This window comes from Melospiza melodia, chromosome Z, assembly GCF_035770615.1.
Source record: "Melospiza melodia melodia isolate bMelMel2 chromosome Z, bMelMel2.pri, whole genome shotgun sequence".
NCBI classification, from domain to species: domain Eukaryota; kingdom Metazoa; phylum Chordata; class Aves; order Passeriformes; family Passerellidae; genus Melospiza; species Melospiza melodia.
Genome location: NC_086226.1, coordinates 55139143 through 55162632, shown reverse-complemented (window position 1 = coordinate 55162632; position 23490 = coordinate 55139143). Strand labels below are relative to the sequence as shown.

Here is a 23490-nt window from a genome sequence, read left to right as displayed (position 1 = left end):
GCTAATCAAGTTGCTCTGGCTCTGGAGTGTAACTTCGGTATTTCAAGTGTGGAAACTCCTTAAAGAACTTAGAGGGGAAGGTTTCTTGGAGTGAGTGTGAGAGTGCTGAACAAGGCAGCTGCTTGTGTGAGTGCTTAGCAGAGATTTATAACAGCAGTGTATCTCTGGATATGTTTTCAGGCCCTGCCACTATCCACAGATTAGCTGCCCAATATCCTGTGCTAAGCATCAAGATTATGAACTATCCAGTGTGTGTCCTGGATACATGGATGATTCAGCATGGTTTCCATTTGGAAATGCAGTAACCATAGAAAGACTGGAAGTAGCAGAGTGGAGGGAGCGCCCAAACATCCTTCCTTTCTTTTGCAACAGCTGCAGAGGCAACAGTCCTGCAAGTGTCACCCTAAAACATTTAGTATATTACAAGGCACATAAAAACTTTCACTACATCCTTTATAAAACTTAAAATTAGTGAGAAACAGTGTGCCCAGGGGTTGCACACTGGAGATAGGTAATACGGTTTTAATTGTTCCAAGTTTCATAATTCATAAGCTAAATGGTACCAATCAAGATTTTGAAAGGGAGAACAGTTGCTGGGAGTATTATGGGTTGTTATGATTGTGTTTCTGTTTACCAGTGAGGTTTGAAGGGTTTGAGGTAGATAAATCAAAAGTGTTTGAATAGATAAATATGCAACAGGGAGCCATGGATTTTTTTTAATATGGATTAAAACCACGATTGAAGGTTTGCTTTATTAAGTAGTGAACTAGGAAGTTTAGAACTTTGAATTGATTTTTTTACAGACTGACCCTAACCATCAAGGCAGTGTAACCCAAAGGAGCAATCATTGGGTTAGGTGCTAGAAAACACCTCTGACATTTACCACTGTGTTAAGCTTTTCCAAGAGCTGGCAAAAGTTCCTGGGTTTCCAGTTCTAGTTCAGTTCTCGGTGTAGGTAAATACCTAGTTTCTGCTGTGGTTGTCCTTTTCCCTCTGGCTATTTTTATTGCTTCCTCCTCCCTCCCTGTGCCATTCACCTCTACCTGATGAAAGGGTTATGCCAGCTGGGCAAGAAGTAGCTGACTTTTGCAGTATTTCTGTCAGCTTAAATCACGTAGGCTTTGAATGTGATACTATGTGACTCTGATGACAGCAAGTTTGTCATATCTTGAAGTAACCCTATGCCTGGAGTGCTAGTAACTTTCTAGGAGCTTCTTTCCAGGCAAGAAATAAAGTACTGGTGTTTTATTCTTCTCCTTTTCCAGCAAATGCTTTTCTTGCTTGCTTGCTTAGCTTTTTTGGCTACTTTTGTCAGACTTTGTTTTTTCAGTCAAGTGGACTGGTGCTAATTGCTGCATGACATAGTTGGCAGCTTGCTGTAAAGGATTTTGGTGCTTTGGTCGTCTGTGAAGTTTTATGTATGTCATTTTGAATGTCTGATTATGTGCTGCAGTTTATCTGTCACGTCAAAAAGTCGGCACTTTGCTATAATGCAGCAGTGGGTAAGCTAATCAGCTGATTTTTTTTGTTCCCTCCTATAAATATTTATAGTAAATGGCATAAGGGAAAGACAGTAACTGATTTTCAGAAGTATTTTTTTCTTTGATGAGTAAAGGTTGTTAGCCTTTTCATTTTGTTTTAGATTTGCAAGTTAGGCTCTCTTCCACCAAAAACTTCATTTCTTTTTCTGCTTAGAGGACTTGGGTAGCCATTAGGTAAAGTTTTATTTTCTGCCATTTCCACATAAAGTCTTAAAATTTTATCTGGAGGAAATAGTTTTTCTACTATCTTGAACAAACCTTTTCTCATGGAAGAAACACTTCTAAGGTACTTTTAGGTATATTATAATACTTTGATGGCAATAAGACTTTTGTACTGCTGTTTGTTAAATCTTAGGAAGAGATAGCTGTTCAGTGTGTTCTCAGTGCCATTCCATCCTGTTTTACAGTTCAATTAAAAAAAAGAGTTGGTCCTGATAATTGACTCTCTCTGGGCTATTGACTAGGACTTCAATTCCTACGAAACACAGAAACACAGTGTAAGGTTCGGCATGCAGGGGTTTTTGTTCTCCAGTGCTTGTAAAGGTTCAGGAACTGGGCTAGCAATAGTCAACTTCAGGAAAGAGATTCTCAGTACCACATTAGTTATCATTCTTTGTGTATATGATTCTGTTTACTGGATTGTGATTGAGTGCAATATAGTGTTTGCCTACATGAAACTTTACTGTGAAGCTTGAAGGATTTCCCCAGATTTTTAGTATGGTTTATAGGTAACCACAGCTTTTATGGATTGTTCTGTGCATTGAGCTTTTAGAATATAAAGCAGTTTGTACAAATAACTCTGCCATCTCCAAATTGCTTGTGAGATTTTTTACCTAACATTAAGTATTACATTTTTATTAAGGAAATGATTCACATGCAGCACCTTTGCTAGCTTGTGTGACATTAAAAAAAAACTGCATTCTTGGAAAAAAAAAAACAAAAAACAACCCACAACTAACCATTTTTTCAAAAACGTAGTTGTCTAAGTTGCCATTTGAGACACTGAACTTGAAAACAATGTCTTGGGTATGAAAGAGTAAAGGATTAAATAGAGGAAGGAGCTACTTAAGGTACAATTGCTGGGACTTTTGCAAATGCTCAGTCCTCCTTATGGTGCAAGAGGATGAGATGGGGGAGACAGCACCACTGTGTTAATAGCAGTGGCCATTTCTTACTGCCTCAAAGGAAGACTACACTGCTGTCCTAGTGAATAATTCTTTAGTGTAATGCTAGGTAACAAACTGCTCATTTCTCTATGGTGTGATATTTGTGTAGTTTTGCCATATTTAGAATGCTGGTTATCATGGTGTTTACCTGCTCTCTACAAGCTTTTTGGGTAGGTTGCTGTAGCTACAGAGACCGTGACTCTTGCTGCCATGTATTGCTGGTTATCCTAAATTTTTAACTCAGAGTGTATTCCTACAAGTGTGAATTCACTTAGGTAAATAGTCTGTTCTTGCAAACAATTTACTTCAATGTTTAAAAATGTAAACACAAGTGGTATTTTGGAATTAAGATTGCCTAGAGCACAAAGAATGCAGAAATCTTTTTATATGGTTCTGTTTAAACAGACTTATAAGTACTTTGAAAAAGAATATTTCGACCCATGAATAGCTTCTGAGACTTTGGTGTACATGAAATGAGATAATATGAAAAGTGCTTTTGCTTGTGATTTAATCTGCCCTGGACTGGGAGAACTCAGATGTACTTCTATGAGAGGTAGAAATGCTTTTGGAACCCCAGACTATAACCAGCTTCAGGGTTTCAGTATAGGTTCTCTTCTGCCTAGCATTTGTGACCTTTTAAATAACTACATGTTTTCTCAGTTCATACCTATAGTTTTTCTATTTAATTTTTAATGCATTGCATTTTGACACTATTCTGTCACCTGAGATTTTGTACTCCTTCCTTTTTTGTGTACTAGTTTTTCGGGTTTTTTTGTACTGTAGCATTTACCAAAGATTTTGTTCAGCTACTTACTTGCAGAATATGATAAGTAAGTACATATCAAAGTAATGACTTAGTTGCTGGAGACTTGTTACTTTTTTTCACCTTTCAAATCAATAGCTCCATGATGATCAAAAGTGAAGTCTGAGCTTTAGCTTTGAAAATATTTTGGGTTGCAACAAGCTTTGGATAGAAAGAAAAACATGGAAATATATATATATATATGTATAGATGAACAGTCTTACAGGTTTTGCAGAGCTGTTGTGGTAGACAGACATAAAAAACTTAAATTTTGGTTTTTCTCTTGAAAAGTGTAATTTGATATGTGGTTTTAGCAACTCCTGGGTTTATGATAATAAGATATCATGTTTTAGTATATGCTTAACAGACTCAAAAAATATATGTTTCTATATAATATTTATTAGGAACAGACCTTTCTGGAAAATAAAAACTTAATAGAATATAGTGCAAGTAGAACAGATTCAGTAGTATTGATAAACTTTGTATATCCATACTTGGTGTTGATTTTTCAGGTTTCCCTTGAGAAGAGAACTGTATTTTTTGGAATGTCATTACAAAGCACTTTACAGGAAGATCCTAGTATTAGCCATGGAAAATTTCAGACATCTCTGGCTCTTTGAAGTAGTCTATTTTCTGGTTGTGGAGTTTTTTATTGTTGTTGTTGGGATTTTGTAGTTGGGTTTTTTTTTTAAGTATTTGGGTGGTGATGTTATTAAAATAAAATCAATGATATTAAAATATAATGTTATTAAAATAACAGATATGCTTGGCACTAAACTGTTGTAATGGTGACTATGTGTTTTTTCTTCCTAGTGTCTAACCTAAACCTTCCTCCTTTCAGTTAAAAGCAATTGTATTGCCTCTTGACATATCACTCCACACCCTTGAAAAAAGTCCCTGTCCAGCTTCCTGGTAGGCTCTTTCTTGGTGCTGGAAGGCTGCTCTAAGGTCTCCCCAGAGCTCTCTCATCTCTAGGGTGAAGAGTCCCAACTCTTTCAGCCTTTCTTTGTATAGGAGAATTGTACCATCACTCCAGTCATTTTTATTGCTCCCTTCTGGACTCCCTTCAGCAAGTCCACATCCTTGCTACATTGGGACCTCCAGCACTTGTGTCGGTAAAATCTCCTCTGAATCCTGTTACGACATCTGACCAGAATTATTGCTGCCTTAGAGTGGCTGAGCATCTTGCCGTTATTCTCATAAATATATATATATGTGTATCAACTTGGTATTCAGGAGGATGGAGTTCATAGAAGTCCTCTGTAGGCACTCCCAGTAACGCCTAATAGGCACATCTGAGCATGAGGTCTGAATGATCAGTGCAAGTTCATTTCTTTAGCCATGGTTTTGAGAAAAAGAAAACTGCTTTGTAATGGTCCTTGCCATTTAGTTTTGTGGTTAGAGTATTTATCCAAGAACTAGGAGTTCCATGGATTCTATGTTATTCTCAATTTTAGATTTTGGCAAATGCCAGAATTTCGTATGAAAGGTAAATAGTGGAGGGCATATCCTCTTTGCTTTTGCATGAACTTTGTCAGTGAGTATCCAATATTCAGGGTATTGAAAATCTGGATTAGCAGAGAAGGTGACTCAGTGACAAGGAATTCACCTAGGTGTGAGGCAAATATGTGCTTTTCTGAGGAGAAAGGAAAGTGTGAAAATTACATGTGACTTCACGCAGGCTGTTTAATTTTTTGTGCTGTTGATAGCATTATTACAGCAATTATTACAGTGCAGCTTTCTGATCTTGTGAAGACTGCCTGTTTCCCCTGTCTAGATAGGAGGATGAATGAGATAACATTTCACAGGCAAGGTGGAAAGGCGAGGGAGAGTGCAGAGAATCCAACATTTATCAGGTTGGAGTTCTACTTAGTCATCACTTCTTGCCCTCCCCTGCTTCCCTCCAAATTGAAGTGCTTTCATTCAGTTGTTGTTGGTCCTTTGCAAGCAGAACTAATGCTAATTTTTCGTCTGCTTGGCTACCACTGAAAGGCAAGTGGCATTGTTTAAAATATGTTAAATTCATTCACCTTCTGCCTTTAGCTTTCTATTAAGTGTTTATTTAAAATAAGGAGAGTATTAAAAGTTTTAAATTAATTTGGAAGGGGTTTTTTTGCATTACCTAGTCAAATGTTAAAGAGAATTATTTTTTTCTTTAGTATGCATAGATGTCCCACCACATCTCTCTGGATTGCTGCTGTGTGCATTTCTCTCTTCATTTTTTCCTTGCTTCTTCACAGCTGTTAGTTTTGTTGGTTTTTTTTGTTTTTTTCTTGTGCTTTTTCTTTTTTACTTGACCTGGAGCATCAAGTAAGCACTTTAATGCTTACTGGCATGCTTTGTGGTGAATTTAGACAAACAAAGACCTTGCAGTTCAAGATGGTTCAGCTCAGTAGCTGGCTCCACTTGTACAGCAGTTCAGTACACAATAATATATAGACACTCTTGGCACTCACTGGCAGACTGTTCATCATCTGTATGACAGCACGTCCTACTTTTGCTGGAAGCAAAACAGCTCTTGGTTACTTGAATCCAAGGGTCTGATTTCCACCTAGTAGGACCTGCAACCTGGTTGGAATAATCTGGACTTTGTAATTCATTAAATTGTCAGTAATGGGGTGGACACAGTTCTTCTCTTGTAACTTTTTGTTTTGTTTAAAGGATTTCAAGATAGGGTACACCTGAAGAGTGCTTGGAAAAAGCTAAGACACCTGTTAACTTGAGTCAAGCTGGAATTCTTGTGAAAAGTTAAGCATTTTCTTCCTGGCTGCTGGGAGAAGATTCTGCTTTCAGTAAGTCTGGAAATAAGCCTGTTTCATACTTCATCTGCTTCAGGCTTTTAGCAGTGGAGTGGAATTTACCAGTAATAAAGGCCTGTTTATTTTTATGTGCTGAACAATTAGGATTTTTGAGAGGTTTTACAAATTTATTTGTGGAGAAGGGGATGGGGGGGAAGGGGGGTGGGCAGCTGTAGTGTGTAGTTGGCTGAATTTCTTGCCTGCATTTTCCAAGAGAAGAGTGCTTTATCTTACTCATTCACAGCACCCATATCTTGGAACATCCATTTTCCCCCTTTCTGCCTTCTACCTTCAAATTAACCACTGAGCTCTTGGAGAACAATTTTTTTTTCACAGTGGGAGTATTTGTCTGTCATTCATGTTATGTCTCAGATGGAAGTGCTGGTGCTCAGCTAGTGGTCCTGTAGGCTGCAACCATAATTGCTTGGAGGCACCATTTGAGGAAGCAGTGTGCCCTGAGGACACTATGTCCTTAGATGGATAGGAAAATTGAGTCCTTGGCATGATATGGTTTCTGTCCAAGGAATGTATTGAGGACTTGCTTAAATAAGAACACCAAATACTCCATGTTTCTCACTGTGCCTCTAGCCTTAGTTATTCTATAGATACATAAAATCTGAGTCAGAAATCAGCATGTTGTGGCATCTCATAATATTGTCAAGTAAGTTTGAGAAATGTATTTACTGGCTTCAGCAAAAACTTTACATGATAAAATTCTGTCATTGGCAGGAAAATAATGTCTAGTAAATGACTGATAGCGAAAAGTCTCTATTTTATTGTCATCAGACTTTCTGAACCTTGGTAGGCCTGAATTATAATGCAGAATCATACTCCATACTTAAAAAGCAATAGTTTATTTAAAAAAGCTGGATCAAATAGAGTGAAGGGAGAAGAGCTTGTGACAGTGTGGAGAAATGCAATCACTGTGAATTAATTTAGCATTTCTAGTGAAGGGACATCCAGTATGGTGTCAGCATTTCTTCTCTAAAGAGCAAAAGATGTCAATAATATGTAGTTTTTTAATATCTTACAGGTTGTCAGAGATGGTGATTTGAAGAATCATACTTCCAATATGAGCAAAGCAAAAGCATCATCTGAAAAAAGGTAAATTTAAAACTACAGTCACCTCTTAACATCAAGCTATTTGAGATTTGTGAAAAAACAATCTTTATCTTAGTAAGAATATCTTTTATCTTCTTACTAAGAAGATAAATAAAATACACATTGTGGGTCTCTAGTTGGGAGGTGCACGTTGGTGTCCTGAAACACTGAGGGAGTCAATACTGATTAACACAAAGTATCTTCACATTAAGAAATAACTTCTTAAATATAAATTTTCAGTTAATGATACATACTAAATTTAATTGAAAATTTAATTAATTTCATAATTTTATGCACATATTGGTAAAACAAAAAGTTTTTTCTACTGAGGGAGTTAAAGAAGGCTATAATACTGTATGAGAAGGTCTGAATTTGTCATAAGATGTATGTCATCCTGCAACAATCTTGCAATCCAACACACAGCTAGGATGAACCAAAGTGGGATGCAGAAGATGCCAGGTTGGAAAGTCATGTTTGTTATTTTCATGTGAACTTGTCTTAGCTAGCATTTGAGAAATGTGTGAGATTCTCTGGAAGGCTGTTAAGCATCAGGAAACTATTTAGAGGCTTTCTGTGCTTAAGGTAGCACAGATTGAACCATCTTGTTAAATCAAATCATCTAATCAGATTGAAAAAAAAAGTGAAGTCAGCAAAATTGGGAATTCTGGCTTCAGTTTTAGTTTTTTGAAGTACTAGTTATTTTCTGTGTGAGGAGGTGAATTTTCGTTAAGAACATGCTCTACTGTGAATTATGTTTGTATGTTGGGATCTATTTAAAAATTGACTTGAAATTCTTGTATGTAGAATCATCCTTACTTTTGCTGACTTTGGGTGGAACAGGGTTAGGGTTTATATCTAGCTGGTTTTTCCTGTTTTTGTGAGGGGTAGATCAAAAGAAATGGTAGAAAAACTCTTATGTTTTGTTCTTGTGGTAGACTAGCCCCTTAGGCATTATGATAAGCAAAGCAAGCTCTCTGTCAGCAATGAGTATTCTTGAAAATTATAATGCATAAAATATATCATCACAAAGAATATTAGGTATTTGCAGGGTTGCTACTTAAGTGTCATTTATTCTTCTTGACTTAGAGACAAAATGAAAGTTTCCATCCCTGCAGTTCAAAACAATTGTTCCCTAAATCATGAATAAGTTACGGTGCCTCTGTGTACAGAGATAGCTATGAACTCTAATCAGAAGTATCAGCTCTCTAACCATTACTTGATAACTGTGGAAGTTGTTGAGGAAAAAAAACTAAACCATAGTTTGAAATTATTTGTGTTAGAACAAAATCCGAACAAACTCATGAGAAGCCTGCCTCTTTTAAAGGCTCATGGTAACGTGCTAAAATGCAGATCTGTTTACTGTGGGGGAAGAAGGAACTCCCTTATACATCTGTGTGCTGGCTGACTGCAAACAGCAGTTTCAGGGGAAGTAGGTGTAATTGAGAAACCTATGACATCCCTCTTTTGACTATTACATTTTGTAAGGCTTCTTGCAAGGTCAATAACTAAAAGGCATTCTAAGACAATTGAATTTTTTTGAGCAGCTATGGCTTAGAGTTATCTTTCTCATTGTGAGCAGACGTGTAGAAAACTGCAATGATGTGTTTTAGCATTTGTGTAGTGGAAGTGGCATACAGTAAGTAATGGAGGATTGTGAATCTTATCACTTCTTCATTATCAGAGTTCAAATGCTCAAATCTTTTGGGAGTGAAAGAAGTATCCCTGTAATAGGAATCTCTCTTTGAGAAGATGTTTTCTTCTTGAGGAAGTTCTCTTTCAAATGTGAACCCCTTGTTGATGTTGCTCTCTTTCAAGTGTGAAGCCCTGAAGTCCTTGGTTCTGGGCATGCTTCCTTATTATCTTCTTGTGGCTTTCCTGACCAGAGAAAGGGGAAGTCCACAAAGCTCCCTGGTTAGCTAGAGTCATGTCATGTTCTAAGTTTTGGTAACAGTTGACATAAGGACAGGGGTGCTTCCTTCCAGGCAAAGTGATGGTGTGAGGGGCATTTTGAACTGTAACATTTGAATGTGGAATGAAGAAAGAGCTTCCTGCCTGTGGAGATATGAGCTGTATGAGATCAACTAAGCCTGGTAAACTTCACCTCAAGATGCTTAAACAAAGTGTAAAACTATCAGAGAATAGTAATTATTGGTTGTCTTTGGACAGGGTAGAGCCTTGACTGGATACAAGATCAGTCGTAGTTGATGACTGTCAGAAGGAAATGGTGCACTATTTACTTCTGGATGTGCTCTCTTTCTGGTTACAGCTAATGGTAGCAAATATTCTGGTTTTTTTACTAATGATCTGTAAGAGAGGGAAGTTGTTGAAATTATGGACAACTTAAAGCTTGTAAGATCTGCAAAACTACTGGAGGACCAAATTATTTCAAAATACTCTTGTAAAATGCAGAAAATGGTTAAGAATATTTGGAAATGGAAATATGTGCAAGATACTATGCTTAGAGAGGTATGTCACTGGAACAGATAAAGGACAGTTACATTTATAGTAAGAAGTGCCTAAAGTCACAGTATTAAACTTCAGGGAGAAAGCCATTCAAATGAAGGGATACAAAGAATGAGATTGTCTTTGGTTATTGAATCATTTTTGCAGGTCATCAGGGACTGGTCTGGCATATATGCGTCACGAAGAGCAGCTCTGGTGTTTATCCAGATCTGAAGAGAATAGTTTTTATGGTGCTATGCAGTTTCTTTTGGTGCTCTTTAGTCATATTTTTTAGGAATTAAAGATAACTGAAACTCTATGTAACCCTCAGTGACATAGTGCTCTTATGAGCAGGCTTTAGAATGGAATTAGGGTGAAAAATGTCACACCTAATAACAAGAAGGGTTCTTCACCTTGTGGGAAAACTAGTCTCTCATTGTTTCTGTGCCCCTCCAGCATCAGTGAGAAGCTCAGGTGCTGAGCTCTGGAGAGGTGCATATTGGTGTGTCAGGTCAGTCTGAGTCATCCCATTCTTTCTGACAATGGCTTTTGACTGAGTAGAAACCATAGTTAGTCTTCTAGTTTGATGGGTGATGATTCAAATTCATGTTGGATACTCCAGTCAGAATTCTTGAGACTGGTCTGCATTGCATTTGTACCAGTTTGACCGCAGATTTCCCTTAGCAATGTCTCATTCTGCAAACCAATATACTCATGGTGCAGTAACATACCTGGTGTCTCCTAGGAGCGACCGCCAAGAAAGGAAGCCCTGGGCTTTTGTGCCTTCACAGTCCAAGAACAGGAAAGTCTCAGCTCTTCTCCCTGAGTCTTTAGCTCCTGCTGTGTCTCTGTCTGGTCACCACAAGAGTCTGGGCACAGTTTTCAGGGTATTCATTTGAGGTTCTGCAATGTTGGCAGTTTGAGAGGAAACATACATCGTACAGGACAGAGTCCATTCTGAATGTTTCTTGTTGTGGGATTGAAAATACTGAATTCCATGGTTCCTCACCATTTTGGAGAACTGTCTTCTAGATTTGGCTGCTGAAGGGTTTACTGGTCAAAACATATGTGTTTGCATTACAAATAGGAGATAGTCTCATTATAGCTTATGGTTTCATTTTGTTCTGAGGTCAAATGGGTGGTCCCAGCAATATTACCAACTCTGCTGTTACATGTCTGTCTGGCTGCTGTAGTTCCTGTCCTGTGGTCTTTTTGATGTACTGTGCAGGCGTTGAAAACTGTCAAAGAGTTTTATAACCACTATGTAGATTAGTGTAGAATATTGGTAAATAAGAGTATAATTCTTGTTTTAAGAAGAAAACTCAGCCATAACTAAGAGGAAATCAAGACTTTATTTGCATTTCAGTGTTGGCTGGTGTTAACTTTTAGGGATGTTTTATTGTGTATGCTGAAGACATGAAATGCAGGTAGCTGTATTTATGTTGGCAGACTTTATACAAGATGAATAGCCATTTTAAAGATATCTCTGCTGTAATAAGCAGTTATTGCTGTTGGTAGAAACTCTGTCCCCAGGAGGAGATTATAACTCTAAATCTTAGAACTTAAGTTGTTATACTGCCCAGTACTGAGAATTATTTACCCTACCTAAACCTTTTAAAGCTTTTATTAACTATGGAGGAATTGTGTTAGATGGCAGCTTCTTGTACATGGTAAATTGCTTCCATATGTCAGTGTTGCTTGAATTTTGCAGGCTGTAGCAGTCAAAAATCAGGTTTTCTCTGACATTTTAAAGCCTATAGGTGAATTCTGTCTTTGCAAAGACTTTCTTGAAAAATTTTTGTTGTTATTATTACTTATTATTCCTGAGCGCCAGCTTTGCTTTCTTGGACTTTTTTAATCTTTCAAATGACATTAATTTCGTTGTGGGACCAATGGTGTACCACAATGGAAGTGATGTGCACACACACCAATTGAAGCAGCAATTCTCTTACATATCAGCTTACATGTGGATTGGCTGGACTCTTACTTCTTTTGCCTGTAGAGCTGGTGAAGATAACATCCTATATAATTTGACCAGTTTGTGTATTGGAGCAACAGAGCTTGTGGATTGCATTACAATCTTGTGTCAATTTTAGAGCATTTCAAGTTCAGCAGATAAACAGAGAAGCAGAGATAAGGAAGACAAAGCTTATGCAAATAATAATGGCTTTATGCTGTTCAGCATGGTGTTAGATGGTGAGAAAGGATTGGAGTGATTATGCTTCACTTACACAAGGGAATTAATGTTTCAGCACCCAAGACAGATTTAATTTAGATTTAAAAATAATTAAATCTTGATAATTAAATTTTTTAATAATTAAATAAAAATAAGTCTATCAAATACCTGAGAAGTTGATAGGCTTACTTCACAATATAAAATGACTCCTATTTAAGAGCTGTAATTAATATAACCATTTCTTATTCTTGTTCTTAGTAGCTTGCAAGTATCATCTGTAATCTGAAATTGATTTTTGGCTATGCTTCTCATTTAGATGTCTGTGTGGAAAAGTGAGAGTGGTAGAAGCAGTTTCCTGTGCAGCTCTCACACCAGTTTGCCTTCATGGCAGTATAACTTTTGCTCTCAACTAACTTTTTCCCATAATTTTAACATTTTAGTAGAGTGAACTGTAAGCATGAAACCTTTACACAGATGTAAGATATAAATCAAGAAGTAATAATTCCTCACTGTATAAACAAAACTGACTGGCTATTCATAAAGTTAGTATCATAGACTTTAATTTTATTGTAGATAAAGCTATGTGTGTGTAAAATGAATGATTGTTCATTATTTGGGGACTCTAATGTTGTGAATGAAAAGCCAAGTTAGTTAATGCAAGGAAGTCATAGTTTCCTGTAGTTAATTGCATGATTGCAATTGAAATGTTAAACATCTGTTGAAAAATTACTGTTGTGTAGGAATGTGAATCTCAAAACTATTCTGAATAATTTTTATGATCTAAAAGTATAGACCAAATAAAACAGTTTCTATAAAACTGACTCTGTTTAGAATAAACAGTTAGACCAGTTCTTTCTTTCTACTTACCTATATAAATGCCTGGACTGAAGTGGTGTCTTATACTAAAATACATTTTCAAGGCAATTCTTTGTTGGCAGGACTGTTGGGTTTGCTGGTTTTGATAGCAAGGGGGAGGCTACAGGGCTGGTTTCTGTGAGAAGCTGCTGGAAGTTTCCTCCATGTCCAGCAGAGCCAATCCCTGGTGACTCAATGACAGATGTGTCACTGGCCTAGGCTGGGCCAGTCAGAAATGGTGATAACACTGCTGTGATAACAGATTTCAGATGAAAGGAAAAAAGATATTGCACATATGTAGTTGCAGTCAGAGAAGAGTAGGGTGAGAACACGTGAGAGGAACAACTCGGCAGACCCCAGGGTCAGAGGAGGAGGAGGTGCTCCAGGCACCAGAGCTGAGGTTCTGCTGCAGCCCCTGGTGCAGCCCATGGCGAGGCAGCTGTGCCCTGCGGCCCATGGAGGTCCATGGGCATGCAGAGATCCACCTGCAGCTGGTGGGGGAGACCCACACTGGAGCCGGTGATGCACAAAGGAGTCTGTGAGCCCAAGGGAGGCCCCATGCTGGAGCAGCTTGTGTTTGAAGGACTGCACCCTGTAAAAGAGTGACCCAGGCTGCAGCAGTTTTGGGAGGCCTGTGTGTCCATGGGAGGGAGTCACACTGCAGCAGGTCACTGAGAGCTGCTGCTCATGAGATGGACCCATGCTGGAGAAGCTCATGGAGAACTGTCTGCAATGGGAGGGACTCCATGGTGCAGCAGGAGAATGACTCTTGTTCCTGAGCAGTGGGAGAAGCCTGGGGTGATGAACTGGCCATAACCCCCATTCCCTGTCTCCCTGTGCTGCTGGGGTAGGAGCACAGCTGGAAAGAAGGAGGGGTAGCAGGAAGCTGTTTCTAAGGGTTATTTTACTTTCTCATTGTCCTGCTCTGATTTTGTCAATAATAAATTCCCTTCATATGTCTAAGTTGAGCCTGTTTTTCCCATGATGATATGTGGTGAGTGATCCCTCTCAGTCCTTATCTCAACCCATGACCCTTCATTAAATTTTCTCTCTGTCCAGCTTCAGAGGGGAGTGAGTGGCTTTGGTGGATGCCTGGCTTGTGGCCAGCATAAACCCACAACAGCTGGCCAAAATGCCCTTGTAGTCAAAATGAATCCAAACTTGGATAATACTTTTAGAAACCTTCCTAAGTTTTTTTCTTCAAAATGGTGTTCTTGTTATTCAGCTGGTGTATGCTAGTTTGCTCACTTCACAAATGAGATTATTTTCTTCCTGTTCTGTAATGCCATCTTGTGAGACAAGCTGTCTTTTGGTCTGTTTGTAGCCAGTTTTTCCTTGAATGGCAGGTTTGATAAGGTATCCTGTCACTTAACATAAATTATTAAATATAAGTCACTCTAGATGGCATAGATGAAGAACATTTGTACCTATAGCTGCATTTTACTTGCTGCAATTGATTTCCCTGTTCACAGTTGCTCATGGAGATGCTGTTGCATACAATTAGTCTGTTACAGTACAGGCTTTGCAAAATCTGTAAATTTGCCAGAATTGAGAATCAAGACTGTTTTCCAATCCAGATAAAATATGGAAGTAAATCAGCCACAACCTTTACTCTAGCATCAGGTTTCTGTTGTTAGGAGCTTTTTTCTCTGATTTAGATGGAAAAATCATATCTTTTTTTGTAGTGTTTCTGCCAGTTCTCGGACTATATCCCTGCTGTCACAGCTGGAGAAGATAAATTTGGACCCTGTGTTAGGAGAATCAGACAGTGCCAGACATGTTACCTCAAAGATCCTTCATCTGGTCCAGAGTCAAGGTAATTATCTAAACTTTGTGGTTTTAATAGTTTCTCTTTTGACCCTTGCTTCTTGTATCTCTCTTGTTGGACTTAAGTTTTGACTTAGTGAACTTGATGTTACGTGTGCTTTTGTCACTGATTGTTGAAAACGTCTGTTTAAGAGCATGTTTAAAATATCTCCTATAGTATTGGTAGTGCTGAGTCCTTTATGTGTTGTCAAAAAGCTGTAATTTAAGTAATAATTTGCTTCATATGTATATATGTCTGTGTGTTATATATGTGTAAAGAGTAGAAGTATCTGGAAGGCAGCTTTCTTACTAATATTTTTCTTCACTTTTTTTGTAGGTCATCACAAGATTGTTGAACAATTGAAAACAAAAATTAGTTTTAAAATTGATTAAGTCTTTTACTTAGTTCTTAGTATATACATATATGCATTTTTTAATAAGTTTTATTATTTGCAGTGTAAATCCTCTTGTCAATTTGTGGATGATGAGATATATTTTTTACTACAAGCCATTATTGATCTTTTTCTCTAACAGAAAAAACCAGGAAGGAGATGACTTCTAAGGGCTCCACTGGAATAGAAATTATCCTGTCAACCCTAGAGGTAAAATGTTTAAATTTTTTTGGTTGTGGGTTCATAGCAGTTTTGCATTTTATCATAATGAAATGTATATATTTCTTATTATATTTGTGTTATGAAATATGTTGTTATCCTATGGAATCTTCAAAACTTGTATTGGTTTGTTATAAATAGATACTACCTTTAAGTAATCTACTTGTGAGTTTCTCTCCCTTATATTTAGATATTTTAAGAAATTGCTTGTCACCTATCAGTTCTAATTGATGTATCATACTACAAAGTGTGTTCTAATTGGTTTTGTGGTTAATTTGGGTTGCATAGTGGGATGATTGCTATGTGGGTATATCCAAAGCTCTATTTAATTTTGTGCTGGTAATTCCTCCTGTCTTTAAGTATCCAAACCATTATTAGACTGCATGCTAAACACAGATCTTTTTTTTTTATTGCAGAATACAAGAGATCCTCAAACTGTTGTAAATATATTGAATATTCTCATTGAGATAGTCTCAATTGGTAAGTTTTCATTAAGGAGTAATATATGATTATATTTATGCTTGCTTTTTCAGATATCTTTTGTTTGTTTTCTCTGGTTACTTTTTATTGTTGCTATTGTTGTTGGGTTTTTTCATAAAGTATCATTATTTTGGTTTTTGTTGTTGATTGCTGAAGCATATGCAGAATTAAAAGAATGTAAAGACTGAAGTTACTTTTCTAATAATCCTACACAATAGTTTACTGTAAGTCTAGCATGTTTTTGCATAGTGCAGTCATATATAAAGAAAATACTGATGTTCTAAAGACTAACTTCATTATATCTATATCTTAGATATTTAATTGTTCTTTTGCTTTAGATGTATCAGTTCAGTTTTAATTTCTAGGTGGTGGTCGGAGAGCAAGTGTCTTAGTTACCAAAGGAGGGACACAGATCTTGTTACAGCTGCTTTTGAGTGCCAGCAAAGACTCTCCACCGAATGAAGAACTAATGGTGCTTCTTCATACTCTCCTTGCAAAAATTGGTCCAAAAGGTGATATTATGGCTTAATAATTACAGTTTTATAATTGAAACTTAATACTTAATAATTTTTTTCTGTAATTGTGTAAGCATCCACATACTCAGAACTGGTAGAGAAGAAAAAAATTAAAGTGAAGTAAATTAGAGGGGAGGAAAGAATGGTGGAAAGTAGATAAGCAGAGTTGACATTGGTAGAAAGAGTTCAGTAATTTAACTTCTATTTTTTTAAACAATTTTAAAATCAGTGTGATTGGTCTTGTATTTCTCTGATGTCAGACAGGAAGATTGGCGTGAAAGCAAGAATAAATGGGGTCCTAAACATATCATTGAATTTAGTGAAGCATAATTTGCAGAACCACAGACTAGTATTGCCATGTCTTCAAGTATTAAGAGTTTATTCAACCAACTGTAAGTATTGCAGAAAGTTATTTTCTTTCCTATGTAAATAAAGCTTTTTATCTAGATAAGGTTAAAATAGCAACTTGGAGTGCTTGTTTAATGTTTGTCATTTAAACTATTTTTTCTGAGAATTTTCTCCTTATATCCTCAAAATGCTTAAATTCTAGAAAGAAATATTTTTTTGATCAGTGCTATTGGGTGTGTGGAATTTTGAGCCATCTAGTTTGCATAAATGCTGATGTTTAAAGCTCTGAACCAGAAATGCTAGCGATTTGCTGGCAGAAGCACTTAGAGATACTTAATTACTCTATTATTCATTCTCATGTTTTTTATTTCTGATGTTATATTTATTTCTTTCTTACCAATTTAAAACTTGGTTAACACAGAAAATATTTCAATTTAACCTAATTATTTCTTAATTTAACCTTTTCCTTACTCCTTTTGTTCAAGAACTCCACTCTCCACTATTGGACTAATATTCTTTCACAAAAGCCTAGTTGTTTTGGCAGGCAGTAGGAAATTGATGAAAATAGTGAGGTTCTTTCTGTATCTCTACTGTCAGTTAGATGCTCCTAATTTTTTTCATTTAAGCTTGAAATGGTTGTTAATCTTCTTATTTATGTGCAAGAAATTTAAAACATGGCTGTGTTCCCCCGCAGAGAACTGATTTGGTAATCTGTAAGATTATCAAATCAGGTCATTCACATGAGCAGCAGTAATTCATAAAGCCTTAATATTTTCAAAACATGGAAGCTTTATTTCTGTTGAGCTGTCTGATTATGCGGTGAAACACTCCTAAAATGAAAAGTCTGATGCAGATAGTTATGTTAGTTGCATTGCTTATCCTGAAAATGGGACTGAGTCTCTAATTTGAATTCTAAGTTCAGTTCTGTTTTTCTGTATTTCTCACCCTTTATGAAAATAAAAACTACTGTAATTTTTTGTAATTTGTAATTTTCTGATGAGTAGTAATTCTTCAAGTTTCTGTACAGTTACTTCCAGAGTAAGTCCTAACTTGATTTAGGTTCTGGTATGATGTTGCTGCTTATAATGATAAAATTGCCACTTGGGTTCACGTAGTAAGTTCTACAGTGATAACAGTGTTTATTATATTGAAGTAAATTCTTAGCTGCTCTCTTCCTAGTTTGTTAGGAGAACATATTGTTAAACTCAGTCAAGAATGGAATTTCTGTGTCTGTGTCAGCAGTTTGTATTTTCAGTTGGCTGTTGTACTTCAGACATATACTTTAAGCACTTATTTCTCTAACATGGGTCTTAGCATTATTTCTTTTCATTTGCTCCCATTCAAATAGATTACTTTTTTTTTTTTTCCTGAGAACATGTATTCAGAGCCTGTAGTTTAGGAAAGCTATACCAATTGGCATTTTAAAATTTTGTAGCAGATTCTTGAATTTCAAATCCCGATGAATATACCTGTTTGTCCAAATACTGAAGGGTCATAGTCACGTTTTATGACAAATCATAGAACCTGAAATTTTAGAATTCCTGCTGTTTCAGTAAACTGTGAATTTCTATAAAGAAAATTGCTTTTGTGTTGTATCTTAGTAACAAAGAAAGCAGAAGCCTGCATTGGAAGTAGTATGTGGCTTTATTTGTAAAGTAATAATTAAGTTTTCTTCTTTTCCAAGTTTTATCAGGACTGGGTCATCATGCTAATTATGTGTAGAGTACCATCTGCTTGTCACTGTATGTCTTAAAGAACTAAAATGTCTAGCATTTTTTGTACTTCAAAATTAACTTGTGTGAATTTTAGCTTTGAGTTTATGGATCTTTTTCTTTTGCCTTTCTTACTACATTATGTTAAAATGGATTACTTTTAACTTCCAGCTGTAAATGCAGTATCTCTGGGAAAGAATGGAGTAGTAGAACTGATGTTTAAGATTATTGGCCCTTTTAGTAAAAGGAACACTAGCCTTATGAAGTAAGTAAGATTTCTTTAATATACTATATGATAAAACCTTGTATGTTTTTTCAAAACTTACTTGTAAATGGAAAACAATATTGGAGAAATCAAACACAATTAATATTTGAAGATTAAAGTGAAGTATGATGGGAAGGAGTATCACAAATATGAGAAATTTTATTTTTTCCCAGTAGAGTAACACAAAATGCTTGAATGTCTAGTTGCAGTACTGGTACAATAATATACATTATATTTTATCTCTAATATTCCTGCATGGAAACTGTACAGTGGTTAACCCTAAATCATAACAAGTAGATCAAGACAATCCCATCATTTTTCAGTTTGTTTCTACAGCACTAAGCCTGACAGAGTTCAAGAGCATTAGACAATGCTCTCAGGCACAGGATGTGACTCTTGGGAGTGGTGCTGTGCAGGGCCAGGAGCTGGACTTGATGATCCTTGTGTCCCTCTTCCAATACAGCTTATTCTATCACCTGTGATTTTAGTGTGTCACTGTCCCTTTTGTTTGATAATAGAATTTTTTGCCATTTTTCTGCAAAGCAAATAGACATCTGGAGCAAGCACATAAAACATAGATTAGGAAGCCCCAGCAATTACTGTCTTGTGGGCTATTATGTTGAAAAATTGAAATTCACTGTGTAGGTGAAAGTGGTGACTTTAGATTCTCACTCAGGTGGTGGTTGTAGATTTTGAGCTTTTTTGCTTTGTTGGGTTTTTTAAATTTGGATTGGGTTTTTTGGGTGAACTAAGGGTTAAAAAGTAGCCAAGTGCATGTAACTGAAGATAATCCTTTCTTTATATACCTCCACCTTTTCAAAGTATATACCAGTGGAAAATTAAATTTTTCATCTGATTAGCAAAGTATTAATCTCATATTGTGCATATTCTAATTTTGTTACAAAAAGAAATAGTGTTATGTGATCAAAATCTGGTGTTGGTGATCACAGGAGCAGGGTTCAAAAAACAAGTCCTGTTCCTTTAAGGCTCAGCTAAAATTCTATATATGAACATACTATTTTATGCTGTGACTAATCATGGTATCCTTGTTTGTGGTCTAACATCAGATACATCAAATCTATCTTCTCAAAAAGATGAAAAATAAGTATATATGTTTTGTTGTTCCATGGTTGAATTGAGGGAACATCTTTGGGTACAAGAAAAATCTCATGCTGACCGTCTTGTGTTGTAGTACAGATTGATGGGCGTTGCTTCTCAGTATATTCATATACTGCCTGTGGGTATTGACCTACGCTTTTCCAAAATAATGTCCAATACTTTGTGGAAGCACTTGTTCTGCTGCTAACAAAGACATGAATTTAAGAGTATCACAGCCAGTGCGTGTTGGTCATAAACATTACGTTTTCAGTGTTTTTGCAAAAGCTGGAAGCTTGTATAGCTGTTGCATTGATAGTTTTAAGTTTGTCATCAGACTTCAAATACATGATCTTGTAGTAATATAAAAGTGAAGTCTGTGCTACAGTGCAACCAGGAAAACATGAAGTTAGACTCTTTATAGGTCTGTAAGCAGTAAATATTTTATATAGTTTTACAGTGTTATAGATTAAGCTTACTGGTTGGTTGCTGTTTTGACTTTTCTTGTTATGTTGACAGGGTTGCTTTAGACACACTTGCTGCATTGCTAAAATCAAGTAAGTGTTTGACTACAAGAAAATGTCTACTTGAGCTATAATGTGTGTGTGTGTATATATGAACACAGTAAAACTAAGCATTAAGTTGATAGCCAAAACAAAAATAAGGCTAGGAAACCTATAAATGAGTTTCATCTGCAGTTTCTGATGCTTTATTTATGTTGTATGTACATGAATGTTTAATACTTGGTTAGTGTTTTGTCAGTTATGCAGCAGAAAGGCTGCACTGCTTCTGCAGAACTGATCTAGGTCCAAGGTGGACAGATATCTTTTTACATTCACTCACCTCAGCCATTCAGTGATAGATGTCTGTAGCTTAACTCCTGTACCTCTTTTTTACACATACATCTGGAAATATCTGTTGGATGCCTAGGGAAAATACAGGTATTCTTTAGTACCTGCCTGAATAATTAGGACTTGGGTCCCTATAACAAATCTGTCAGTGACACATGAAGTGGAATTAAAGGTAACAAAACCAATGGTGTGTTTCCAGACATGGACTGTCTCAACCAGCAGCAATCGATCCTCACAATGTCATCTCTGCAGATTTTGAACCAGCATTGTAACTAGCAAGGAGTTAAAAACTCATTTTCTCCAAAGAGTTGTGTTAAAGTGACAGCATTCATAGTAGTTTTAGTGGAGTTGAATAAGAATTGAGACGTGATGAGATTTGCAGAAAACCATTTCACACAAATCGTGAGAAATTTCTGTACTGACTATCACAGAGTTTATTAATGTTTATTCAATGTGATAGCTTTATCTTACACTTTGTGTATTTATGAATTTTGCAATTTCTCCTTGGGAAGCTAAGAAAAAGAAATATTTCCAAATTGTTGTCAGTATTCCATTCTGTAAATTGGCAATTAAACTTTAATATTGAGGAGGAAAATGAGGTGTTCAAAAGGTGTGTTTTAAAACAGGAGGTCTTGTTAATTTATTTAGGGATATCTTCTCCTTAGTGGTTGTAACTTGTAACTTCATATACTTTATATGATTAAATATTTTCATAACAACATTAGTCTACTAAATGTATATATTCCAGCTGTCATACTGATTAGCCAGTATTTGGAGTAGAATTATTTTCAGCTTATGAAATTTGAGTGATAGATGTAAAACTATATGGATTGCAAGCAAAAAAAAGTTTGTTTCAGGTCTTATATCTGGACAGTGTGTGTAGATAGTGATAGGTATGCTTGGTAGAAATATTTTTGATTTTTAATTTACTGGGTGGTGGCATCTTACAGTTGTCTTTTAAGTGCAATGCATGCTGTTCTTCTAGTGAACCATGAAAATTATGTGAAATGTTCCAAGAATGAGTTTTAGGCTACTGGTCTTAATTTTCCAGTCATTTCTGTTTAGGTTGATGTAAAACTCTGCTAAGGGTGGCTAAAATACTACTCAAACTGAAACATTCATTTACTTGGATAAAAAGAATAATTTAAACATTGAAAGTAAAATTTGAAAGTAATATCAAAGTCACTGGGCTATTCTAATTTTCTTTCCTAACTTTTTTTGCAAAGAAACAAATGCCAGGAGAGCAGTAGACAGAGGATATGTGCAGGCCCTTCTAACCATTTATGTTGATTGGCATCGTCACGACAGTCGACACAGATACATGCTGATACGTAAAGGAGTGTTACAGTGCATTAAAAGTATTACAAACATCAAACTGGGAAGAAAAGCATTTATTGATGCCAATGGGATGAAAATTCTTTACAACACTTCACAGGTAAGTTTATCTTGATAGGGTTTCTTTGTTGTTGTTTTTGCCTTTTTGGCTATGACCTCAAGTTTGTCATATCTCTTTTATGAGATTGATGGTCATTCCTGATTATGGGAATAAGGACTATGTTCTGTACCCCACTGAAACATTGAAAGAGTATAGAATTAAATTTGTGTTTGCTGTCATTTTGCTGTGGCCATCTCTGTGAGGGGCGGTAGAACTTAGTTTTAAAAAAGCAGGGGTAAAAATGCCTTTCTGTGGCAAAGTTTGGATTTTTAAAGAAGGTGAATTTGAGTTGGTAGAAGTTTTTCTGTCCTTTGAAGAAGACGTGAACCAATTTTTTTGTAAATAATATATAAATGCAGTTTGACTTTCAGTTTGAGAAATACTTTTATTTATCTTCCTGTTAACAGGAGTGCCTTGCCGTAAGAACTCTTGATCCTCTCGTCAATACATCCAGCTTAATAATGAGAAAATGTTTTCCCAAAAATCGTCTTCCGTTACCAACTATTAAAAGTACTTTCCATTTCCAACTCCCAGTTATTCCTGCCAGTGGTCCTGTGGCTCAGCTATACAATTTGCCTCCTGATGGTATGGTGATTTTGTAGTACTTTGTCTTTGAGTATGTCTAATTTGCTTTATGGAAAGTGGAATCAATTGCACTTATTTGCGTTCTCTGCTAAAAGGACTTTGAGACACTTCTCAAGGAGCAAAAGGTCTGTGACTATTGGTGTGGAGTACCAATTTCTAATGTTAAGTTTAAAGTGATAGAAATTTTGTCCAGACATATGTGGTTATGAAATAAAAGAGGAAACAAGGACTAAAAGGTGTTCACCAAACTCTGAAGTGTAAAGAACAGGCTGTATTCAAACTTAAATGGTCTTTTCTTTCAACTCATGTAGCATATACATTCTCCATGTAGAATGTGTTGTAGCGTGCATCCTGTCTTACAGGAGCTTGTATACCTTCCTTTCTTTTTGTTACTTTGATAAGTTAGAATGTGACGAATTTAGATTAACTTTCGCCATTTGAAGCACTGCCTTTTGTATGTTATTGTGGTTATTCCTTCAATTGCATAAGAAAGTAGAGTTGCTTTCTTGGACTGTTGCAGTCTCTTGGAAAACACTGTACTGCAAAGCATTTATATGGTTCTTTGTAGAAAATTGATTCATCCCATCGTGAACACCTTTCATTATTTTCAGGTAATTAATACATACTCTAATAAGGTATAGTATCCGACCCAGTAAGCAACGAATGAAGTTGTTGTCAGAAAGTTAATCTGAAATGAAGCGTCAAAGTCAGCTTATTAGTATCTTTTATTCATGATATCTCCTGAAACAAAATGTAGTCATAGTCTGAAAGTAAGCTATCCTATTGGGGTTCATGTGGGTCAGACTCCAGAAGTTCAAAGATTGTTTATGTTTTGTCTTCAAAGTAGAAAATAGATTTAGAAGAGTGTTTCAAAACCCACAGAAATTAAATCTCTGCTTAATACAG

The 23490-nt window shown here is 36.2% G+C and overlaps 1 protein-coding gene across 13 annotated transcripts in view; it reads left to right on the top strand.

Moving 5' to 3' along the window:
* Positions 1-23490, top strand: part of AGTPBP1 (ATP/GTP binding carboxypeptidase 1) — a 63078-nt gene that overhangs the window by 2196 nt on the left and 37392 nt on the right. For 4 of the 13 annotated variants that reach the window (XM_063180077.1, XM_063180079.1, XM_063180076.1 and 1 more), the window contains exons 2-12: positions 6171-6301; positions 7341-7411; positions 14567-14697; positions 15222-15289; positions 15715-15778; positions 16144-16290; positions 16554-16685; positions 18525-18618; positions 20233-20270; positions 21791-21999; positions 22407-22584. In XM_063180077.1, the coding sequence (XP_063036147.1) occupies positions 7380-7411; positions 14567-14697; positions 15222-15289; positions 15715-15778; positions 16144-16290; positions 16554-16685; positions 18525-18618; positions 20233-20270; positions 21791-21999; positions 22407-22584 (1093 nt within the window). In that variant the 5' untranslated portion in view covers positions 6171-6301; positions 7341-7379. Of the gene's footprint in view, positions 1-1179; positions 1235-6051; positions 6302-7322; positions 7412-14566; positions 14698-15221; positions 15290-15714; positions 15779-16143; positions 16291-16553; positions 16686-18524; positions 18619-20232; positions 20271-21790; positions 22000-22406; positions 22585-23490 lie in introns of those variants that run through there. The other 9 variants (XR_010031121.1, XM_063180083.1, XM_063180082.1 and 6 more) reach the window with 5 other exon arrangements.